At 40.5% G+C, this 25547-nt stretch overlaps 1 protein-coding gene across 1 annotated transcript in view; it reads left to right on the top strand.

Annotated features, from left to right (window-relative positions):
- Positions 1-25547, top strand: part of gabbr1b (gamma-aminobutyric acid (GABA) B receptor, 1b) — a 126049-nt gene that overhangs the window by 73657 nt on the left and 26845 nt on the right. The window contains exons 9-15 of the mRNA XM_081376984.1: positions 274-444; positions 2446-2547; positions 4247-4312; positions 4451-4642; positions 7090-7335; positions 11494-11557; positions 25044-25121. Coding sequence (XP_081233110.1) covers positions 274-444; positions 2446-2547; positions 4247-4312; positions 4451-4642; positions 7090-7335; positions 11494-11557; positions 25044-25121 — 919 coding nt within the window. The remainder of the gene's footprint in view (positions 1-273; positions 445-2445; positions 2548-4246; positions 4313-4450; positions 4643-7089; positions 7336-11493; positions 11558-25043; positions 25122-25547) is intronic.

The raw sequence follows: 25547 nt of genomic DNA, 5'->3' as shown, positions 1-25547 counted from the left end.
TGATGTCGGTGCTGCACTTAAAACAGGAAATGTTTTATTTTACACCTCTGTTTTGCATTTAATTTTTTTATCACAGCTTTGCACGCCTGTCTCACACACTACAGTCCCCAATGTTAACTAAAGCTGTTCCGAGTGAACTGTGCAGGAGATAATTTAGCCCCTTGGGCACTGGTTTTCCTGCGGGTGATTTTATCGCACAGTTTTCTTCAAAAGTCTCAGTGTCTGTACAGTGTGTGTATGCCTTTCTCTTACGCATTTCTCATTTGCTTGCAGCTGTCCTATGGATCCAGTTCACCAGCTCTCTCCAACCGTCAGCGTTTCCCCACCTTCTTCCGCACGCACCCCTCAGCCACATTGCACAACCCCACCCGCGTGCAGCTCTTCCAGAAGTGGAAGTGGACCAAGATCGCCACCATCCAGCAGACCACCGAGGTCTTCACCTCTGTAAGTGAGATGTTTAAAGATGTTTAAAAGCAATAATTATTCAATGATAAGCTTGCAGACTATTGCACAACAGAAGCCAAACAGAAAAGATTTTCCATACTTTGATCAGTATTTAGGAGGAGGTGTCCTAATCAGCTGCTACAAGTGATGATTGTTGCTTGTTTATTGTATATTATCCTAAGTAGCCCCACCCACTGTGAAATCCTATTGGTCCATAATCCTGCTCTGCATTGTTATACATCAAAGTCTTATTAAAGCATTAAATGATATTCACAACCAAGTTAACTTATATAATGTGACCAATTTTAATTGTAAAAGTGTATTTCCAAGTGAACCAGAATATTCATTGAGGACAAAAAGTGTAGGGCAGGACTTGATTTCATCCATTCGGAATTCATGTCAGTAGTTTGCAGTCAATAGTGTGGCATTCTTTGGTCAAAACATAAGCAGTCTTATTTACATCAGCAAAAAAGGAAAGTTGTTTCAGAGCTTGAATTATGAAAACATTCTTTAAAAATGGCATGTAGGCTAACTACAGAGACACACTACATGTCTAAGGGACCCTGTATGGTAATGGATACAATTCTGAGATGGAAGGAAAAATTATATTTCAATGCATTGAAATTCTTTTACAAAATATTTGCACTGGCTAAACTATTGTGTTCCCCCAAGAAACTATGCATTAATTAATTGAGTTTATTCACAAAAGTACAGAATTGTAATACATACGGGCTCCGTATGTAACGATTCACACTGTTTCTCATTAAAAAATCAATTTGCATCGTTCAGGAAATATGATTAAATATGCCATCTCGTTTACATGACCTTAACTGAAATAAAATGCTTTCATTGCATGAAAACTTGACTGCATTATTTTCTTTAAATTCTTTTTTCTACATTTTACTTGTATTATTGTTTTGTTGGTAACTTTTTGGGCAGAAAACATTTAAGTTTAAAATAATTTAGTCATCTATATTGCTTCTCTTATTTATTATCATGTGTCCTTGAGCTTTTGGTGCACCAAACAGTCTGAAGTAGATTGCCTTCTTTTTCCTCACTAAGATGCTTTAAGAGAAGTTTTTACAGAATCCTATACATGCATATTAAAAAATACTAAATTAAATGTTTGTTAATGAAATCGAATCATTTTGTGATTGATTCAAATTATATTTAAATCAAATAAAAAAAATTTGTATTGAATCTAATCGAATAATTCTGAATAAACAAAAAATGCTTTTTGAATAAAATTAAAACCCACTTCACATTGAAACTGCCTTATTTTGTAGCAATGTGTCTGAATAAATTGCGCACAATGAGATACAAGTAACATTCTTTTAAAAGAAAGTAAAAAGGGTCTATTTTGATCTATGCTGTCATCTTGGCTAGATTGTATCAAATTATACAGTGTTTTTCTTCTAGTGTGGACAGAAACCTTGTCCTTGTCCCTGGAACTTGTAAAACAATATGCAGCGAATGCCTGATGCCTGGTATCTGAGTTGTGCAACTCAGACAGGCTGTGTTTATGTAATTGAGAGTTTCAGAAGCACATCGTTTACTTCAGGGTATAGCATGTATTTTTGTATGCTATGTAGGTAAAGTGTACTTGTGTGCTGTAAAAGATAACATCTGGGATTGTGGGCTGTAGCTGATGTAGGCATGGATCTATTCCTTTGTTTCCTCCTGCACTCTGCAGCCTGAGGTTATACAGACTGTATTAAAATTTACACGCTTGTTTTATTGGTACACACAGGACAGTAAACAAGTCCCAACAAAAGAAATAAAATCTGCCAGTCTCTTTCTAATTTTCTTTTTTTCCTCGTTTTCTTTCTCCATTCCTGTCTTATCTCTGCCTTTCTGCCACAATAATATTCTCTGCCGTCTCTTGATTTTTCTCCCCGACATCACCTCCCTCACTCATCTGCGAATGTTTTTCTTGTCTCCATGCTCTTTACTTTCCCTCCCTCTCTTTCTCAATTCTCCTTTAATTTCTCTCTCTCTCAGACTCTGGATGATCTAGAGCAGAGGGTGAAGGAGGCAGGCATTGAGATCAGTGTGAGGCAAAGTTTCCTCACGGATCCTGCTGTGGCCGTCAAGAACCTCAAGGTGCTTTCACTTTCACTCATTTCATTTATGACCTCGCTGCCATGGCAAAGTACAGGTGTTCCCGTCAGTGCCACAGTAGAGCAATCAGATCAGCACCCTCCTCAACAGCATCCTATGATTCTCAGATGCAAAACAGATGCGAAACACACATAGGGCCCTATTTTAACGATCTGAAACGCTAGTATCAAGCGCGAAACGCAAGTAACTTTGTGGGCGGGTCTTGGGCGCTGTACATTACTCGAGTCATAGGTGTGGATTAGGCGTAACGTGAAATAAACCAATCAGAGCGACATCTCACATTCCCTTTAAGAGCAGGCGCACTTGTTCCATGGCGGATTGCTATTATAATGGCGGATTTGCCAGGCGTACGCCAAGAGCGGTTCACAGCCAAGGAGACAGACGTTCTTGTCAGGTCCGTAAAAGACAGAGAAGTGACATTGTATGGGGATGGGAGAAACCCACCCAAATAAGCTTAGGTTAAATAGGCGTATAAAAATTTTGGTAAATGTGGAAGCTAAATTTATCCCTTTTTTTACATCTTCATGGACACAACGATTTCCCTCGTGTGTTAATATTTTTCCTTGTAATAATGTATGGTTTTCTAAAAATGAGAACTGCTGCGTCTGTGTGTAGATGGCCAAGCATGCGCCCTTAAAATAGCATATGAATAACATGCGCAACGCACCACTGACTTTAGACTAGGTTTTTCCTGGTCAGTGGAGGAATTGTTTTCTAAACCTGCAAAATAGCACCAGGGAACGTTTGCGCCGGAACACGCCTCCTCTTTGCGCAAATGTATTTATAAATGATAAAAAATAAATCCCACCTTCTCAAACAAAATGTAACTTATATTTTCTTTATATTTTAAGTTCAATTCAAGTAATAAATAAGTAAACAAACAAAACATTAACAAAAACCTTTTCTCATTATTATTTGTTAAGAATAACCTAATATATTGTCATATAGTAATTTATTTATTTTTTTATTTAAATCTACATAGCAAATACTACTATAACAATTTTGTTTTACATTACCTTATTATTGTTTTGTACCATGGTAATGGGGATTTTGGGGAAAATATGTCATGTTATATAAATAATATCACAATAAAAAAATTAATTGCCCTAAAAATAGACTTGATTTTCTTTAAGCAAAACATTTTTTTTTTTTTTTTTTGGTTTCCCCCATAAACACTTCCAGATATAAACACAGGAACATGCACCTTTATTGTGATTGGCTAGCTCTGGGACTGTCACGCCAAAGGACATAATTTAAGTCCGGGAGAAAAATACAACAGTGTGGGAATCTGATCTTGTTCTTGAGGAGAATCATTTTAATTGGAACATGGGTCAGATGATCTGTCCCCCCTCCAGCCTTACCGCTTCCCCATCCTGCTCTCTCCAGTGACGCCTGGGCCCCTGGCTGCCTGTTTAGCAAAGGCCTGCCATGTGTGCCGCCCTAGTTTTGGTGCACAAGATTAATGGAGTACCACCAGAGGAACCATGGTAACCTGGAATAGCACACTGCTGAGAGGGGAAAGTAGCACTGATTGGACTGCTTGTCCAAACCAAAATTACTGCAGTGTTATGCATAGTAGCACTCTCAAATACTAAGGGGACCACACTAATTCACTGACTTTTGCAAATTTGTTGCATTCATTTCTTTGTTCTAATCATCAATTCTTGCTCTGCTCCTACAGCGGCAAGATGCGCGCATCATTGTGGGACTGTTTTACGAAACGGAAGCCAGGAATGTTTTTTGTGAGGTCGGTAATCAGCCATCCAGCTGATCATGATTAATCTATGTCAATGTCAAAGGGGAAACATAGAGTTTCTGTTCATTTTTCATTCTTTTCATTCAAGTCGTTCCTTAACCCGACCTGTTTCACACAACCCAACTGCAGGTCTATAAGGAGAAACTGTATGGGAAAAAGTATGTGTGGTTTCTGATTGGCTGGTACGCTGACAACTGGTTCAAGATCAAAGACCCATCAATCAACTGCACTGTGGAACAGATGACAGAAGCTGTTGAGGGACATGTGACCACTGAGATAGTCATGCTCAATCCAGAGACGGTGCGAGGGGCCTCTAACCTGGTAAGTGGGCCTGAATAATGTTTTATTTCCTGACTCTCATTGATCCTAAATATAAGAATTGCTTAGTTTGTGTCCTGTGGCTAGGCCCAGACCTTGGCACATTTGTGCTGTGGGCTTGAATGGTATCTCAAATCATGAAGCATTACTTTTTGAAGCAATCAGACTTAAAGGGCCCTATTTTAACAATCTAAGCGCATGGTCTATAGCGCACGGCACAAGTGCACTTAGACTTAGACCGAATCCCCTTTTGCTAGTTTAACAACGGGGAAAAAAGGTTGGCGTGCCCAGCACATGGTCTAAAAGGGTTGTCCCTATTCTCTTAATGAGTAATGGGTTTCAGGTGTAACATGCAATAAACCAAGCAGAGTCTCATCTCCCATTCCCTTTAAGGCGAGACACTACAGGTGAATAGGGTAAAATTTTTAACTAGCAGATATCACCATGAAACTTTCCCAGTTGATTACATACATTAAGATGAGAAAAAAATGTATTACAAGTTTTCTGTAATTTAATGTGTAAATATGCAAATTAGGCAATATCTAATTAAATATGCGCTAATTTGTATATATTTTAAAAAACAAAATCTGAGTATTGGATAAAGCCAGATTAAAAATTATTTTTCATTGTGTTCACATATTAGATGGGGAAAAAATTACGGAGGGATTTATGGATATCTACTTTTGTTATCCTGTAAATCAGAATATACTGTCAATAGCCTTAAAAAAATGATGACATTCAGCCCTTTTACTTTCGGGGTTGGTTGCTGATAAAAAGGAAATGACCATATTTGGATCCGACAGCATTGTACAGTGAAGAGAGAGCTTTCCAACGGTGCCTGTGATGACAGGGAGCAGACAGAGATCGCAGATCGGCGGGATGATTTACAACGACAACTTTTGTTGAATTTGGCGAAATCTACAGACGCAAACAGACAGTGTAATAAAATAAAGACCTAAATGTGTATTTCGGAATTTTTTTCACCACAGTCTGAAAGAAGACATGTTATTAAAGACAAATATCCAAAAATCTCAAGGTCCATATGCTTAGGTCCATATACATTTAGGTCCATATGCTTACACTGATGGAGAAACATAAGCCATATCTGGAACCGCATAGCAACATGCTAATAACCACAAAACACTTCAGCAACTTGAATTTTCTTTGTAAAATCTTTATTAGTGTAGAATGTGTAATCGTGTAATTTAATAGTGTAATTTTCTGTAGATCTTATTTGGCATCAATGAATTGTGTTCTGACTGGATCTCTTGGCCATCAGCCATCCTGCTCTTTAAATGTCCTCATTGACCATTGAAAAATCCATAAAAATCAACCAACAGTGTCCTGCGTGTTCCCATATGCTGCACTGTTTACAATGACATCATCCTCCGATTAGTGTGGCGTAGACAAGCTTCATTCTGTTTAGATAACCAAGTTAGATAACGTTTTCCCACTGGGAATAGCCCATAACCTACCGTTATAACTTTAGCTATTCTCAGATCTGTAAATCCGAAGAGTCCCGTAGGGGTCAGAGCATTCAGGTCCAACTGTTGTACCCCTGGGAGCGCTGGATGGACAGGTGTGAGCTCCAGGGGGGTGCTGTCTGGAGCCCACCCAACTCCGGTGCTCTGTGCTGGGAATTGGCTCGCATGCATATGTCCCTGCTGTTTTCCTGGATCCGGCGCAATCTGGGCACATATCCAGACACCTATGCTTCAAATCTGACGTAAAAAGACAGTCATGTTGGACAGGATAATTTGTGATAAAATGCCCATGCTAGATTGCCTCAGCATCACCATAATTTGTTCCCCTCCTCCTTGCTTTACTGTCCCTCACTTTGAGGCTGTAATTTCAAGAAAGCTGAAATGCATCTTTACGCCGTAGTTTCTATCCACACACACGCTGTTCTCCACTGTCCATTTGCATCAAGCAATCACCAGATGCCCATCTGCAGCTTGGCTCATTTCCTAAAATGCACCTGTTTGAAGAAAGGAAGGTGCCTCAGCTGTTTCTATAGGGTGTGAAAAATGTCAAGGAAATAATTTTTTTTATGCCGCCACGATAAGAGCATGCCAACTCTATTTCTTTTCCCAGTACCCCCTTAATGACATGGAACATCTTCAGAGTGTATGTGAAAGCGGGAGTTTATTTTTGGCGCCTCAGGTCGTGGTGTGTGTGAATGAAGATTTCACACCCAGGAGAAAAGTACCTCCGTCTATATGATGCACTCCCATGGTGATGAACTGTACTGTAACTTACCTTGAACTCTCTCTCTCGCTTTCTCGCTGCCGGAAGCCTGGCCCTTTTTTCAATTCAGTGCTTTTATAGTGACAATGATGTCATGCTTAAAATCCATCATGCATAAGCTCTTGTTAGTGCACATTTTTGCCATGTTTATACGCATCCATATGCATGCCAGATGAGACCGTATGTCCGCTCTTTTGATCCAGACCTCACAGGAGTTCCTAGCACAGCTGATGTCTAAGCTGGGTGGGAAGAATCCAGAGGAAACTGGAGGGTTTCAGGAAGCTCCTCTGGCGTATGATGCAGTATGGGCCCTGGCTCTGGCGCTCAATAAGACAGTGGGTCCCTTGAAGGCAAAAGGCCGCAGATTGGAAGACTTTAATTACAATAACAAGGACATCACGGCAGAGATCTACAGAGCCCTCAACACTAGCTCCTTCGAGGGAGTTTCGGTGAGTGACAGCACTGGCTAAATAATAATTGGATATGAAGGTATTAAAGTCATCATGATACCAAAGGTTCAGTAGTCAGTGGCAGTTAAATTTAATGATATGCAATTGTCAAATGCAATTGTGATACCACAGCAAAAACCAAAATGCTAACCAGTGTTGTTATTGTTAATAAAAATAATGTATAATAATAATAATAATAATAATAATAATTTCAAATAAAATAAAGCAGACATAAAATAAAGAACATAAGAAGATGAAGAATTTAAGATTAAAAAAAGTACTAAAACTTAAACCTATAAATACTGTATCACATTTGATATAACCATTTCTGTGGCCTCTAAATTATCTTTTTTAAAACTGGGATTAAAACTGTTGACCACATCTACATGAATTGTGATCTCATGACTTTTTTACCAAGTAAAAGGCCTTTTAGTATTATTCTTAGGTTGTAGACATGTCTTTTTGTTGTAAAACCTTTATTCATTTTTATAAAATAACCATAAGAATACTATATTAAATATTATACAACATGCTTTTGAGGAAAGTTTAAAATACATCTCTCAAACATCATTGTATTGCATTAAATAATATTCCCACCCCCCACCACCACAATATAACTGCTGAGCTTTGATCATAAAACTAAGCATTTCAATATTATTTTATATTCTTATATTACATATCATTGGGGGATATAGAGCGACAACTGATGTTCCCTTATTAATCGGTCACTCTCGATGTACGTCGTGACCGACGGATAGGAATCTCGCTAGAGAGGCCAAACTACTTAAACTAGTTAAAACTAAACGAGCCAATGCATATTGGCGTGCAATCATTTTCATCAGCTGTTCAGCCACGCAGCGCGTGTATATAATGAGCAGCAGGTGCGATTGCACTTCAGTTTTTTGCTTCGGAGCCAAGCACTTCGATGCTCTCTACAACTCTTCAGAAGAAGATTGTAAAACCTGAGCAAGCTTTCTTTTTCGGACCTCTCCACACTGGTGCGGGCGGGTGACACAGCACAGCAGCGTGAGTGGTCTTTTTTCTCTTTTTCCATTTTTGTTTTTGTTGTTCTGAGCAAACAAAAGCTGTTCTAACAGCTGGTAAGGTGCGCTTGAGAACGCTCAAAGGCCGTTCTCACAGCTGGTAAGACCAGCGAGGAAAGAGACACATTCACATTCCTGTCTGTGTTCGCAGTGACCGCTCCCCTGCGTGCTTCAGCAGTAGCGAGAGCAGTAAAAAAAGTGTCGCAACTCACCCGCCATCTACTCCTCTTGAGTCAGAAGCATCTGAGGTTGCTTCGAGCCATGTATGTCCCCGGTGTGCTCAGCCGTGTGGCCGACGAGCTATCACGAGCTGTGCTCCCGGGAGAATGGCAACTCCACCCCCAGGCGGTTCAGCTGATCTGGAGAGAGTTCGGCTCAGGTGGACCTGTTCGCCGCCTCAGAGACCTCCCACTGCCAGCTGTTTTACTCCCTGACCGAGGGAACACTCATGGATGCACTGGCCCGGGGGCCTCCGCAAATATGTGTTTCCCCCAGTGAGCCTATTTGTGCAGACACTGTGCAAAGTCAGGGAGGACGAGGAGCAGGTCCTTTCTGGTGGCTCCCTATTGGCCCACCTGGAACTGGTTCCCAGAACTCATGCTCCTCGTGACAGTCCCTCCCTGGCCCATTCCTCTGAGGAAGGACCTTCTGACTCAGAGACGGGGCACCCTATGGCACCCGCGTCCAGACCTCTGGAAACTCCATGTCTGGTCCCTGGACAGGACGCGGAGGTTCTAGGTGACTTACCCCCAGAGGTACTGAACACCATCACTTCTGCGCGAACGCCGTCTACGAGATGTGCGTACGCCTTGAAGTGGAACCTGTTCGTCGAGTGGTGTACTTCTCGCCGAGAGGACCCCCGAAGATGTTCGATAGGGTCCGTGCTTTCCTTCATGCAGCAAGGGTTGGAGCGAAGGCTGCCTCCCTCCACCCTCAAAGTACATGCTGCCGCTATTTCAGCATATCACGACCACATAGATGGCAAATCAGTTGGAACGCATGACCTGGTCATCAGGTTCCTTAGGGGGGTGAGACGGTTAAACCCTCCTCGACCCCCCTCCATACCCTCTTGGGACCTTTCCCTGGTGCTTCGAGTACTTCAGGATGCTCCCTTTGAGCCTTTGCAGACTTACAGCTTCTCTCTTTGAAGACTTTGCTGCTGATTGCACTGGCCTCTATCAAAAGGGTAAGGGACCTGCAAGCATTTTCGGTCAACGAAATGTGTCTAGAGTTCGGGCCGGGTGACATCCATGTTATACTGAGACCCCGGCCTGGCTATGTGCCCAAGGTTCCTACCACTCCCTTCAGAGACCAAGTAGTGAACCTGCAAGCGCTGCCCCTGGGGGAGGCAGACCCAGCCTTGGCTCTGCTCTGTTCCGTTTGCACTCTCTATCTGTACGTGGACAGAACTCAAAGTCTCAGGACCTCAGACCAGCTCTTTGTCTGTAACTGAGGCCAGCAGAAGGGAAAGGCTGTCTTCAAGCAGAGGATGGCCCACTGGATAGTGGATGCCATCGCCTTGGCTTACCAAGCACAAGGCATGCCGTGGCCGCTCAGGTTGCATGCCTACTCCACGAGAGGCGTTGCATCCTCCTGGGCGCTGACACGTGGCTCCTCGCTAACAGATATCTGTAGAGCTGCGGGCTGGGCGACACCTAACACGTTCGCTTGATTTTATAGCCTACGTGTAGAGCCAGTCTCCTCCCATGTTCTCACCCTAAACAGGTAGAAGTACTGAGAGGCCCGGCTCTGTCGGCTTGCTGCACCCTACTGTGCTCCTTATTTCTCCAGAGTGAAAAAACTGTGAGTCCTCCAACACCCTCGGCCGGACATGGCGGAGCGTCTGGTGCCAGGCCTTTATCCGTTGAATCTTTGAGAACTGGGTTTAGGCTGGGTTCCATATGTGTGACCCTATGGGGATCCCATATGTGTATCCTTCCACGGCTACTCCTAATCGAAGCCTGTGTCTTTCCCTTGGGCTAAGTCACCCAATATTCATATGCAGTACAACCTTCGGGCCAGTCCATATGTATTTTTCCACATAAGTTCTTCGAAGAATGTGGCTTCCGCAGCGTTCCCCTTCCCATAGAAAGGGCATGCTTTCCCAGTGTTATCCAATAATCTCACTGTATGGGTTATTATGGAACACCAGTGACAGATATCACCTATCGTCCTTCCATGCAAGAAGGGGTAGAGGCTCACTCAGGGTCGCTGGATGGGGTGCAGCAGCTTTGGCGCTTTGATAGGGATTCCTATCCGTCAATCACGACGTATGGCGAGAGTGACCAATTAATAAGGGAATGTCTTGGTTACATATGGTAACCCTCGTTCCTTGAAGGAGGGAACGGAGACGTACATCCCGTCGCCACATCTGCTGCTGCCCGCTGGGGAGGCCAGCTTATCAGGCTTGGCTCCTCAGCAAGAAAGAACAGCTGATTCAAATGACTGCACGCCAATGTGCATTGGCTTGTTTAGTTTTAACTCGAAGTAGATTGGCCTCTAGCGAGATTCCTATCTGTCGGTCACGACGTACGTCTCCGTTCCCTCCTTCAGGAAACGAGGGTTACCATATGTAACCAAGACGTTCATATGATTTTATGTTAGTATTCTATACTGTTATAGAGATCTCACTGATTTACATTACAACCTTTCATCTTAATTTTTTGTCAAACTGTATAAATACAGTACCAAAACTGCTACAAATTGCATTTTTGCTCAGTGTGGGCCTTTTTCCTCCTCAGATATAAACTCCATATTCTCCTATATCATACTGTTTGAGCCATAAAAGCATGGAATATCAAATATGATACTGAACACACAAAAAACACATGCAAAATGTTTTTTCTTTCTTAGATTTTTTTTCTTATGTCTAAAGGTTCAATAAATGTTTAAAAAAGATGACTATTATTTATGACTATTATTTCATATGTCAGGTTTTACAGGGTTAAAGTAAAAATGAAATGAAAACTGAAAATACAAAAATAAAAGCTAATTTAATATATTAAACAATACCATAATAGCATATAAATAATACTAACATAACACTGATGCTAACAAACTCAATTTAAGAGAGAAGTATACACAGAGCTATACAAATTTTTTCTTTCTCTCTCAGGGTCATGTGGTGTTTGACGCCCAGGGCTCCAGAATGGCATGGACCCTCATTGAGCAACTGCAAGGTGAGCAAAATAAAAGTAATTTTATGATTTACTTTCCCTTGAAAACTGTAAGGTACAGATAATAAAGGGTAACTTAGAGTGAGTGTGGACAGCAGATGTAGTCCATATGCATGGTTGCTTCTGCTCAATTCTGAAATGATGAACGACTCTGTGATCAGTGTTCTCGCTCCATTTGGAGAGTAGCACAGGTGGCAGGTAAAACACTGTTTTTTCTGGGTTCAAACACTCCAGAGCTGTAATCATTTTGCCAAAGCCAGAGAACCGAAGCTTGAGGTGTTTTTTTTTTTTTTTTTGCTCGCTATCTTTTTTTTCTCAGCTCTCATGCACACTCAAAAAATGATTAAAGAGACAAAAATTACATGTGCATGAAAACTTAATAAAATTCACTGAATATTTCAGTAGACATGGTGGTTCAGAAGAAGCCATTCTCGTATCCAAGCTAAAACATTTTTTTAAACCCATTACTTTTTGTCAGTTTTTACATTTAAGATCAATCAATTTGAAGTGAAGTGACGTGAAGACCAAGTATGGCAACCCATGCTCGAAATTTGACCTCTGTATTTAACCCATCCAAGTTATTGCAAACACATTAGGAGTAGTGAGTAGTGAACACACACACTGAAAACTGTGACACACACACGGAGCAGTGGGCAGCCATTTTTCTGTGGCGCCCGGGGAGCGATTGACCTATCAGTGAGCCCCTCCCCTCGAACGCAGATGAGCCAGTGGTAGTTGAGTAGCTTTCAGTGCCATAGAGAAACATTGGAAGATCTGATGCTTTCATCGTTTTGATGGTGTTTATGCTACAAAAATGGTAAAACGATGTGCCTGGGGTACCTGTAACACTGATTCCCGGTATCCAGAGAGGATGGGCATGAGTATTCATGTTTTGAATCACCGTAATGTGCGCATGTTCACCAGCGCGTTTCAAAAGATAATATTTGCGTGAAGGGACCAATTATCTGCGACTGAAGCCTGATTAATTTATCACTGATGTGTGCGCAGTACCTTGGTTCTATAAGGATTCAACCATAATCCCAATAAAGACGAAAACTTTCATTTTCTGGTTGTCATACTCTCATTAAGTTACAATTAAAATCAGTGAGACCATGCTAACGTACAAACATAAATAGCTAACGTTAACTGTACAGTGTAGATCAAAAACACATAAATGAAGGTCTACAATTCAGTGCCTCTCCAAATTAAACCAGTTAAATGTAAATTAATTTAATCTCACCCTGTGGTACATGGATGTTGTTCATCTGCGATCGTGACGACCGTAACATGAGGCTTCTCCCACTTGCATTGTGATCTGTAAACCCTTGCTTCCAAATGAATCTAGTTACCCACCATGTATATTTTAAGTCCCACATGAATGCTCCTCGACAAGAGGTGGTCCTTCTGTGTCCAAAATTGATCAAAAACGTCTTGGGACAAGGTTTTCACACTGACCGCTGTCATTGTAAGACAGTTGGTAACTCCATTTGTTTGTCTGTGTTCGCAACAGTAACTAAGGGGGGTGGGGCTTAGCGATAAGTCAATTGGGGGTTAGGTGCCTTGCTCAAGGGCACCTCAGTCATTTCCTGCTAGTATTGAGAATCAAACGTCCGACTCTCCAACCATTTGGCCATGACTGCCCTTTTTGGGACTAAGGTTTGAATTTACATATATATTTTTTATATATATATATTTTTACATATTTGGATATTTATTTTTAATGGTAATTCTTAATTTATTCTTTTACTTTTCACTTGCTGATACCACATTGGTCTTTGGCTTTATACAGACACCAGATGCAGTGTCATGCAAAAGTGAAAAGTTTCAGTTTCCGATGCCATTATGGGTGTAATTGTCACTCATGATTTGGCCTTTGAAAATGTTCAATGATGCTATTAACTTTAATATAGTAAGTACAGTTATGGTCAGAATTAATGGCACCACTGGTAAATATACTCAAAAATGGCTGTAAAAAATAAATCGGCATTGTTTATCCTTTTGATCTTTCATTCAAAAATTAGCAAAAATCTAATCTTTCATTGAAGTAAAAGAATTGAAAGTGCAGGGGAAATCACATTATGAAATTAATGTTTTTCTCCAAAACACGTTGGCCACAAATATTGGCACCCTTTTAATATATACTTTTTGCAATCTCATTTTGCCAAGATAACAGCTCTGAGTTTTCTCCTAATGCCTGATGAGTTTGGAGAACACCTAACAAGAGATCAGAGAACATTCCTCCATACAGAATCTCTCCAGATCCTGCAGATTCCCAGCTCCATGTTGGTGCTTCTCCTCTTCAGTTCAACCCTGCCATTTTCTATAGGGTTCAGGTCAGGGAACTGGGCTCATTGACACATTTTTGTGTTGATTTTTTTAGTAGTTTGTTTTGGATCATTGTCCTGATGGAAGATCCAACCACGGCCCATTATAAGATTTCTAGCAGAAGCCGTCAGGTTTTGATTTTTTATCTGTTGATATTTGATAGAATCCACGATGCCATGTATCTGAACAAGATGTCCGGGACCCCGAGCAGAAAAATATCCCCACAACATTAAAGATCCAACGGTATATTAAATTGTACACATGGGGTACAATCAGATTTCATCTGACCACAGAACCCTGTGCCGTTTAAAGATCCAGTCTTGTCTGACAACTGAATTTGCTGGCGTTTGTTTTTGGATGAGCGAGGAGGACTTTTCTTGAAACACTCACAAACAACATGTGGGGATCTAGGGGTTGTTTGATTTATTTATTTAAAAATTTTTTTTGGGGGGTAGGCTTCTGACCCCAAGACTCAACTAATCTCTGCAATTCTCCATCTGTGATACTTGGAGAGTCTTTGGCCACTCAAACTTTCCTCCTCACCGTACATTAAGACAATATAGATACGTCCTCTTCCTGGCAGATTCGTAACATCTTTAGTTGATTGGAACTTCTTAATTATTGATTTGACCCTGATGGTCAAAATGGGGATTCTTAATTCTTTAGCTATTTTTTTTTTACAGTCACTTTCTATTTTGTGATGCTCAACAATCTTTTGCTGCGCATCAGAACTATATTCTGTGGTTTTACTCATTGTGATGGATGATTAAGGGAATTTGGCCTTTGTGTTTCCTCATATTTAAACTCCTGTGAAGTCATAGCTAGACAATTTCATGTTCCTAGTCACCCTGGTGTGTTAAAAAAAAGTTGCAAATTAATGGGAATATACTTCAGAGATATTTTACTCGTAAAAAAAATCTAGGGGTGCCAATAATTGTGGCCAACGTGTTTTGGAGCAAAACATTTATTTCATAATGTGATTTCCCCCCACTTTCAATTATTTTACTTCAATGAAAGGGTAGATTTTTGCAAATTTTTGTAATGAAAGATCAAAATGATAAACAATGCAGATTTATTTTTTACAGACATTTTTGATCATATTTACCAGGGGTGCCATTAAATCTGACCACAACTGTAGTTATCTGCTGTTAATTTGATCTTAACATGGCACCACTCTTTAAATCTTTTCTTGGTCACTTTTATGACTGGATAATTCTTCATCTCATATGAGTCTATCATTTTTAACATATTTTTCAAAAAAGCCATTGATTTCTTAAGGTGTAAAACTTTTCAAAGAGGATAAATGCACACTTAGTTCACCCTGAACTAAAGTTAGGATTCAAAAAGAAGCAAGAGTTACTTATGGCAGAAGTCACTTGTTGTAGGTGTTTAAGGTGTATATGTGTCTTACATTAACAACGGTTGCTTTATATTCCATGCAGAGCCTTTGACTGTGTGTTTTTTGCTTGTACATTCTGTTTCAAGTCCCTCACCACTTAATATGAGGTCTTGGATTTCGCTTTTCCAATCGATATCCCAAAATGTATTTATTTTTGGACTATTTTTGTGGTTTTGCTTGAGGGGGTTTGAGTCATTTTATTGCAAGATCTGCTTTGTACATGTCTACATTTCAGCTTTTGCATTTTGACAGATGGTCCCACATGGTCTAGTCCTCTGGTACAATGTGGGATTCATGGTTTACCCTGTGATGCCAAGCTGACAGGCCCTGAGGCAGAAAGTAACCCAAAACCAAAAAAGCTGCCACCAGCACACTTTACAGTTGCTACGAGGGTCTTTTTATCAAAGCAGTCAAAGCTATTTTAACATGACGTCATGTCTAAGTGTTACAGGTGAGGCTTCCTCTCCGGTTCCTCCAGATCACTAGAGGGAGCTCTCACCAGAATATTGACTGTTGCTATTCGGACTACAATTCCCATAGGCCCTCAGACCTGGGACTGATTGCGCACTCACCTGCAGTTCATCACACACACACTATTTAAGCACACCACATACACACCACCATTGTGAAGTCTTGATTTGCTAAGTTTGTCAATTCTTAGAGTTTATACTGTGGACTGTTTCCCGTTTTATTCTCTGCTACCCGGCTCGATCATCGCCTGTCTATTGGATTGTGATTGTCAGGCGCCTGCCCAGAACTCTTGCCTGTCCCTTTGAACTGTGTATTTTTTCTGCCTGCCTCGACCTAAGCCTGTCCCTGTTTACGATTATGTATTGCCTTCTCCATTGCCCCTGCTGTGTCTCAACCCGGTATTGTTTGACTCTGACCAAAATAAAGCTGCAGATGGATTCTCACTCCGCTGAATCCTCGTTACAGAAGACTTCGCCTCTCAGCGATCCACCAGCTATCATGCAGTGGTCCTCCAAACTCTCAGCACAAGCCTACCAGCTCGCGAAGCATCAGCATCAGCTCAATCGCCTAACCTCCCTGACTGAAGAACTCGTCCAAACACTACAAGTCCTACGCGTTACGCCTACAGAGGCCACGGCGGCTCCGGCGCCTTCTCCCGCTGACAGCATGCCCAGTCCTCCCACCAGCGTGAACCTACATCTAGCATTCCCCGAAAAATTTGATAGCGACCTTGCGAAATGCAAGGGATTCCTGTTACATACCCTCTGTTTGTAAAACAGCAACCTACCTTGTATCCTACGGATTCGAGCAGGATATCTTTCGTCTGTTTGTTGCTAACCGGAAGGGCTTTAGGTGTGGAGAGATGATAGAACAGCTAACCCTTTCTTCAATATATTTCTTCAGCGCTTCAGAGGTAAGAGTGCTGGTTATCAGTTGCCCGCTCTATGCCAGGGAAGGAGAATGGCGGTGGAACATGCCTTGTTGTTTCATACTCTCGAGGCACAAACTAACTAGGTGAAAAATAATCTAAAACTTCTGTTCAGGAAGGGATTAAATCTGGAACTCCAAGCAGAGCTAGTGTGTCGCAATGAGGGAAGATCGCTGAATGAGTTTGTTGAACTAACAATTCAGATTGACAATTTAATTTGCTCACGTCGTCCTGCTCGCACCATGTTCGCTGACACGCAAGCACCACCTACAGAACCAATGCAGCTTTGTTACACTCACTTGATGGGCTCACTTAACACTTTGTTAACCCCTGAAGAACGGTAACGACGAATTCAACTTCATCGGTGCATGTACTGCGCAGCTAAATTATTCCTCCTCATGTGTTGAATAATTTTTAAGATTCATAAGAGACTTCAGCACGGTCGCTGCTCCGCTAACTGCCATGACCAAACGCTTCACTTTGCGCCTCCTCTGGTCACATGATGCTCGACAGGCATTCTAGGATTTCAAGACTTGCTTCACCTCTGTTCCCATTTTCCATCATCCTGACCCAGATCTTCCCTTTATCGTGGAGGTGGATGCTTCCAACACAGGCATAGGGGCTACACTCTCTCAGTGCCATGGGTCCCCAGCAAAAATGTTTCCATGCACCTTCTTCTCTAGAAAACTTTCCTCTGCAGAGAGAAACTACGATGTCTGCAACCGTGAGCTCTTGGCCATGAAAGCCACCTTAGAAGAATGGCGCTACTGGTTAGAGGGAGCAAAGCATCCATTTACAGTAATCACTGACCATAGAATATCTACGTTCAGCAAAACGACTAAATCCTCATCAAGCGAGATGGGCCATGTTTTTTACTCGTTTCAATTTCATTGTCACCTACAGACCTGGTTCCAAGAATACCAGTTCGACCTAAGCCTGTCCCTGTTTACGATTCTGTATTGCCTTCTCCATTCAGCCCCTGCTGTGTCTCGACCCGGTATTGTTTGACTGTTTGACAGATGGATTCTCACTCTGCCGTCTCCTCGTTACACTAAGGATCTAGAACTGTGGTTCTCAACCCTTTAAACTCGAAGGTAGTGATGGGGACGAGACCGCCTATGCCGAGTCCGAGTCAAGACCGAGTCTTTGAAGGGTCGAGTCCGAGTCGAGACCGAGTCCGTTGGTTTTCAAATTCAGTCGAGTCCGAGTCAAGACCGAGTCTTTGAAGGGTCGAGTCCAAGTCGAGACCGAGTCCGCTGGTTTTCAAATTCAGTCGAGTCCGAGTCAAGACCGAGTCTTTGAGGAAGCAAGTCACGAGTCGAGACCGAGTCTTTAGGAGTCGAGACCAAGACCATAAAAACATGTCAGTTTTCATATTCATGATTTAATATCACCCCAGTTAATAATCAACAGTTAGGCCTACAGACTAAGCTAGATTGGGAATTGTTTAGAGGAGCAGTCTTAACGTCTTAATATGGACTATGCTTTTACTATCATTAAAAAAATCCCTACCACATGCATCATCTTCTGCCTATTTTTCTAAACTGCTTCAACAGTGCTGCTCTGTCATCAACATGTTAAGCCCACCCTGACTTTTTTAATCATAGTTAGGACATGCAGAGCAATTTGACCCTTCGCAGGGAGCTTGATTGACAGGTGATCTGACCAATCATACTTCGCCATCCGCCATTTTGTCCGACAAAGCAGTCCGGAGAGTTAGTAGATTAACATGGGAGGATTTGAACTTGAAACACGGAGTGTACAGACGCCTTTCCGTGGTTAAAACAACATTGCTTCTTATGTTTGTTCACGTTTATTTGAGGCTATAAATTAACTAGAAGGAAGAGATGATGGGTTCACAAGCAGCTTTAACTGATGCTCTACAGCGATCTGTCACGGCACATTAAAGAGCAACAAAACGGTATTTATTGTTTAAATTTCTTTTAAAAAATGACCAAATTTGAAAGGTGAGACTTTGTTTAATATGTTTAATATCAAAAGTAACCGAAAAGTAACCTGGTCTGTCCTGTCTGTCAGCGTGTTGTCAGTCTCCTCTCTGCTCCGCGATGTATTTTTCACTGCGTGAGAACATGGTGTGGCGTGAGAACGGCGTAGCTTGTCGGACATGGCGACAGTAACTAAGGGGGGCGGGTCTTTGCGAACAGTCAATTAAAATTTTCTAGTGATGGGACGAGACCGCCTATGCCGAGTCCGAGTCAAGACCGAGTCTTTGAAGGGTCGAGTCCGAGTCAAGACCGAGTCTTTATAAGAACGAGTCCGAGTCAAGTCCGAGAAAGCAGAAATCGGTCTCGAGACCGGACTCGAGTCCGAGACCGGACTCGAGTACTACATCACTACTCGAAGGCCCCCCATTTTCCAACACGGTATTTGAAGGCCCCCTAGGCCTAGATAATATAATTTCCTTACCATTTAACTATAACTTTTATACATATATATGCATAGATTGTCCCAGGTCTAAAAAAAAAGACAAAGCACAGTACACTTAACAGACACTAAATCCACACCATCTCTAATACAGTGGGCCCCGGTTGAAAACTTCTGATCTAGTGAGTTTTAAACATAACCAAGAAAACATTTAATTTCTAAAATGCTTATTTGTAAGTAGAAATTTATGGAAGGCATTTCTGCCAAATTTAAATAAATAAATTAAATGATTAAAATGAAAATTAAAAACAGATTAACAATTTCATTACAGAAAACAGTACGCAAAAAATGTGACAAAATTGAGAATGAAATTAAATGATTTCATTTTCACAACATTATCCGTCAAATTGAAAAATAAAATGCAATTGGTGATTTCACATTTCATTTCCACTACAGTCTCGAGGCAAGACTGCCAATATTAAAATGAAAAGCCAAACGTGAAAAAGAAACTACAAATACAGTTTTAATAATAGTGAGCGCTGAGACACCCTTCTACAGCATAGAGGCTTCGGCGTAAGTCCGACGCAGAAGTATGAAACAGGCTTAGCTTTACAGAAGGCGTGTCTCAGCGCCGTTACTACAATAAGCCACACCCACTCATTAACATATAATTTGCATGCAGGTTGTCTTTGAAAATGAAAACGAAAATGAAAACTGTGAAATAAAATAGGAATTAAAATGAAAACGAAAATTTACATTTGTATTTGAATTGTGTCACTATTATTGCGTGAGCGTTACTAAAGAGCATTGTAAAAACTGTATTTGTAGTTTCTTTTTCACGTTTGGCTTTTCATTTTAATATTGGCAGTCTTGCCTCAAGACTGTAGTGGAAATGAAATGTGAAATCACCAATTGCATTTTATTTTTCAATTTGACAGGGATAATGCTGTGAAAATGAAATCATTTAATTTCATTCTCAATTTTGTCACGTTTTTTGCATACTGTTTTCTGTAATGAAATTGTTAATCTGGTTTTAATTTTCATTTTAATCATTTAATTTATTTATTTAAATTTGGCAGAAAATGCCTTCCATAGAAATTGAGTCATATGGTAATAAAATGAGCATTTATAAATAATTTTAGTTAATAATAATCTCCTTAAGATGCCATTTTATTCTTTCCACCAACTGCTAAACCTCATGCACAGAATAGTGGGATATTAAAGAAGGAATACATCTATTCTGCCTTCAAAAGCCAACCAAATGAAAGCACATTAGTAGAGAAGGATGTTGCGCAAAAATTGGATTCGGAAGTTCATGGCTGGCTTCTTACCTCTGTGTAAGCAGCATTTTTCACCGTGCAATTTACCACAATCCTGTGTGTGCATGGTCTGATGGTACTGTTAAAATAAGTCAATTAATTGAGTAAATTAGAAATAAAGAAGTAAATTAATTTATAAATGGCAACTTATGATTTTCTACTGAGACATAAGCACTGTAGTCATTAAATGGCATTATGGTGACTGTATGAAACCAGTTTCCTTAAGTGGTACCCTCATACATGAAATGCTACCTGTGATTGACTATTCACATACATAGCTTCCTATGGACATTGACTTTATAAAGTCCTAGAGTTCACTGCATGACAGAGCACAGTCTGCACTGGGTTCAAACATCTCTCCATAAACCTCTGATATAGGGTTGTGTCGATGTATAAATGTGGATGCCAGTGTAAAAAAATGATGGTATTAAAGGTTCACAGGAGCTCAGTGAACTCCATTATTGCTAAATAAAAAGAGGTTTGAAGCTACTACAACTCTTCATGAATATGGTCGTTTGGCCAGGATAGGTCATTTGGCCTAGTCTGGCAAAGGTCAGGCAGGTTAACAAGAATCAAAGGCCTTACTCACAAATATTTAGAGCTTCTTTGAAGAGATCAGTGTTGTGGGATTGGAAGTCTAACAAGGCAAGCATTGTAAGAACGACTGGTCATTTTCAATACTGTCTTTTGGAAAGAAATGTTTATACTGTATAACCAGCATCTGGTTCCATACAGCCGTATTTCCAGACTTAAATATTCCATTTGAACTTCACACACACAGGGGTATCTCTCCTTTTCATTTGCTTGTTAACCTCTTCGAGTGACAAGTGCATTGTGACTGCAACCTCTGCTATCTCACGTAGATTGGATCCTTTTCTCTCTCCTGTCGTTTGTTTTCGATCTTTTTATTGGCGTCATTTCAGAAGCTGTCTTTTTGATCAGTGCGCCTGTATTCCCCTGTTCAATTTGTCACATCGCTTTGTGTCTCTGCCGGTGCCCAGATCCTACGTCAATCCTTCTTTGTTTGACACAGTAAAAAATAGAACTAGACTTTAGTGTTTTCTGAGTGGTTGCCCCTCCAGAACTCCAGAACCCTGCCACCCTGCTCCTGTTGAAGTCCAGCTGCTTGCTGTATGGTTGCTAGGGTGTTTTGTGTGGTTTCTAGGTTGTTACTTCCTGGACCAAATAAAAAAATCTCACCAAAATGTGACTGAAGCTTGCCCATAAAAAAAGGGGGTTGCAAGGGCATTGTTGTGATGTTGCTAAATTGTTGCTAGGTTGTTGTTTACTGGTCCAAGTCAAAAGAGTCCACCAAAATTGTGAGTGATGGTTACCTGTGCAAATGTTACCTCCACAGTGCTGTTGCTAAGGCGTTGCTTGGACATTTCTAGGTGGTTATTTTCTGCCAAAATAGTAATTAAAAAACCCCACCAAAATGTGAGTTGTGCTTACCCATCAAAAGCCACCTCCAAAATTTTAGGTTGATGTGGGTGGTTGTCAGGGCATTGTTATGCTGTTGCTAAGGTGTTGCAAGGTGATTGCTAGGGCATTGCTAGGTGATAAACTGTCCCAAATAAAAAAGCCCACCAAAATATGAATGATGCTTGCCCATGCATGAATTGGTGTTGCTAGGCAGTTACTAAGACATTGCCAAGCCAATGTAAAAGCTACCTTCAGGTTGTTCAGGTTGTTGCCAGGTTGTTTTTCTGTTGTTACTTTAGTTTCCTAGATGTTTAAATTATGCAATGGTAATGGTGAAGTTTGCCCTTACAAGCACCACTAAATGTGGTTTTGTTGGACCCACCATTAAAAAGGAGCTGGTTGCCTTTATCATGAGTTTAGCATCAGGCTTATGGGGCAGTTGTGGCCCAAAGGCTGATTTATACTTCTGCGTCGGACCTACGCCAGAGCCTCTACGCTGGAGCCTCTATGCTGTTGGCAAAGCATCACGTCACTTCACTTTACTTTTATTAGTGTTGAGAACGTTGAGTCCTTTAAAATTGGTTTCAAAATGAAACAGCCTGAAGATCTACAGGCAGAGACAAAAGCAAGCTAAGAGGATACTATAAACTGTGGAAATTAGTCTTTTAGGCGTTCATTCTCATGCCTGTATCATAAAGCGCTTCCAGAGCCTTTCTTTCTTCCTCTGTCTTCTTTCCCTCTTTTTCAAGTCTCCCAAGGGGGAAGCCCAAGCTGCCTGGAGTAATTACGCTTAATGATCACCTGATAATTATAATAGTTCTCACTTAAGCTAATTTCTCGTTGTGTTTGGGGGATGAAGGCCCAGAGCTGCATAGCCCTGCACAGATCTCTGTTGCCTGCCAGTGTGCGTTTGAGAAGGAGAGGAAGGGCGTGCATGAAAGAAAATGGAGAAATGTTGCAAGAGGGAGAGAACGTAATAGAAGATAAATTCCTCTGTCTTACGGTTCTCACTCAAGCACTGCTGATACGGTGGTATGCAATTACAGCGCTCTCTATAAAGCTGATTTTAGGGGAGAGCAACCCTGTTGTGCATTCTCATTTAAAGCTCAGCTGATACGCCTGCTGGAAAATAAGGATTGATGATAGATCTGTTTTCAGTCTCTTTGTCTAATCCAAGTGTTGTTTGGTCTCTAAAGGCCTGCCCAAAATCTGATTCAGCCTCACAGTATTGATTTACAGCAACGTGTAGTGACATTTCTATTTCCTTTGTTCCTCCCTCTCAGACTTTCATTTTATCTGTTTTCTCCTCCTTTCCTTCATTTCTTAAAGCCAATGTGAAATAAAAATTTTCCCTGTTTACTTTTGTATTACATATTCCTGGTCTTTTTGCAAATGTTTCAAAATATATTACATTTTACACATCTGAATGGCTTCCTTTTTTGTTTTAATTCACCAGTGTAGACTAGTTAATGTTATTCAACAGCTAAAGAACTATTTTAGGCTATTGTAGTCAACCTAGCTTTTATTAAATCTTCCCAATATAGTTAACGCAATTAAATAGTTAATTTAATGCTTGGTTATTTTAATGTATTAAAGGTTACAGCAAAAATAGTAAATGACAATCGATTAAAGAAGCGTATATATATTTAAGTTTTGAATATGAGTTGAATAATGAACAAGAAGTTTTGAATATGTTGGCATGCTCTACAGAGTTTGACCCTCAGCCTCCTCAGAACAAATTCCTTTTCAGATCCTCATTTAAGAAAAAAAAAAGGATTTTCCTATTGTACTGTTCCTTTAACGGTTTCTGAACATTTATATTTTTCATTGGTGTAAACGATGGCGAGCGCTAATGTCACAGGTGGTTGCTGGCAGACAGATGAGGAAGACGTATATGATTCAATTCAAAATGTTTATTCTCTAAAGCTCTAACAGGAAGGCAAATGGATAGCAACACACACTGAACATAGACAATACCGGACACTGAACTGAAACAGAACTGGACATTAATACAGGTGTTAATGATGGTGACTGATGAGTGCACAGCCGTGACAACAAATGAGTGATGTAGGCAGATGATGACAAAACATAACAAGTCTAACAAACTAACGTGAATGTGACAGCTACTGTGTTGTTGCCAAAGGAAATAATATTTTAGCTCAGCTGTGAATTTACACTTTGAACTTAAAGTAATTAAAGAGAAGCAATAAAAAAATATAAAAATAGACCGCTTTCTTTAAAGTTGTACTTTTGGGTCTTCATGCAACAACAAAAATTCAGCATGACCAATGTAGTCTGATTTGCTCCACTGCTCGAAGAAGTTCTTGACACCTGACTCAAACACAGATCCAGAAGATTGACTCAAAATGAAGAGAACAGTGAAGCCATATTTACACTGACAGCATGGTCATGATGAATGTTTAATTTTCATTTACTCATCCTCATGTCGTTCCAAACCCATAAGACTTTTGTTCATCTTCGGAACACAAATGAAGGTATTTTTTATATTATCTCATCATTTTTTTGTTCATCCATTGAAAATTCACGCAATTAAATTTTTCAAGCTTCAAAAAATGTATAAAGAGCATGTAAAAGTAATCCATATGAACCCAAGTCTTCTGCAAAGGCATGATTGCGTTGTATGATGAACAGATTTAATTTAGTCTTTATTTAGATATAAATATGAATCAACACACATGCATAGAGCACATCAGATATGGTAAAAAGAAGCTCAAACATGCTTGTATAATTCATGAACCAAACCTCATTGCACAAACTTCTTTTTACCATATTTCATGTGCTCTTTACACGAATAAAAGGCTAAATTAAATCTGTTCATGATGGTGTCTCTTCAGAAGACTGGGAATAAACCGCTCGATTAAAATGGCTTACAGTTATTGAACTCTTGTGGTTGGATGATCAGAGAATATTAAAAATATATTTTTTGAGGTATACTAAGCGACAAGTAAAATGTTGTTCATATTTACATGATGTTCTTTGAAAACTGAAATAAACCGTTTTCTTAAGTGCATGTTAACGGGGTCAACCTGCACTCCCACTGGTAGTCACCACTTCGCATCTCTGCTCATTTGCATAAAAATTCACAATGCATAAAATCAAGTCAATAACATTTTCTCTCCTTAAATATGTCACATTATAGAGGAAAAATGCTTTACGAATGCCATCTGATGTTGACTTTAAACTGTTTCTCAATTGCCCTCTCTCCCTTTCTTTTTGCAGGAGGAAGCTACAAAAAGATTGGATACTATGATATGACCAAAGGCAATCTCTCTTGGTATGGGAATGACAGGTGGATAGGTGAGTACACATTTGTCTCTCTCATCTCCCATGTATGCTCTTGTTTATCATTGTCTGAAGCACTCTTCTCTGTTTTGAACGACCTTTCACAAAATCACTCACATTATTACTCTCACCATTCCTCTACATCTCTCCCAGTGTCACAGCCACACATTCTAGGCCCCGCCCCCAAAACGACGAGAACCGCGGACGACAGACTGCTACAGGGCATTAATCAATCAGTCAGTCAAGTTCTGTTTAGCATTCTGTCCGTGAGGGCAGTCGCGCTGCGGAAGCTCTGCACGGCTCTACCAAAAAAAGACAAATGAATGCCATTAGAAAACCGCCAGGAGTTAATTCCAATCATAAATTGAGCAAGCGCACTGATAAAAATTGCGTGCAATTTAGAATGAGTGATGGTTTCATTTAATCTTTTTAATTGTATTT

This window comes from Scardinius erythrophthalmus (assembly GCF_964197995.2).
Source record: "Scardinius erythrophthalmus genome assembly, chromosome: 10".
Taxonomy (NCBI): domain Eukaryota; kingdom Metazoa; phylum Chordata; class Actinopteri; order Cypriniformes; family Leuciscidae; genus Scardinius; species Scardinius erythrophthalmus.
Note: the sequence above shows the minus strand (reverse complement) of the source record. Positions and strands in the feature narration are given on the sequence as shown.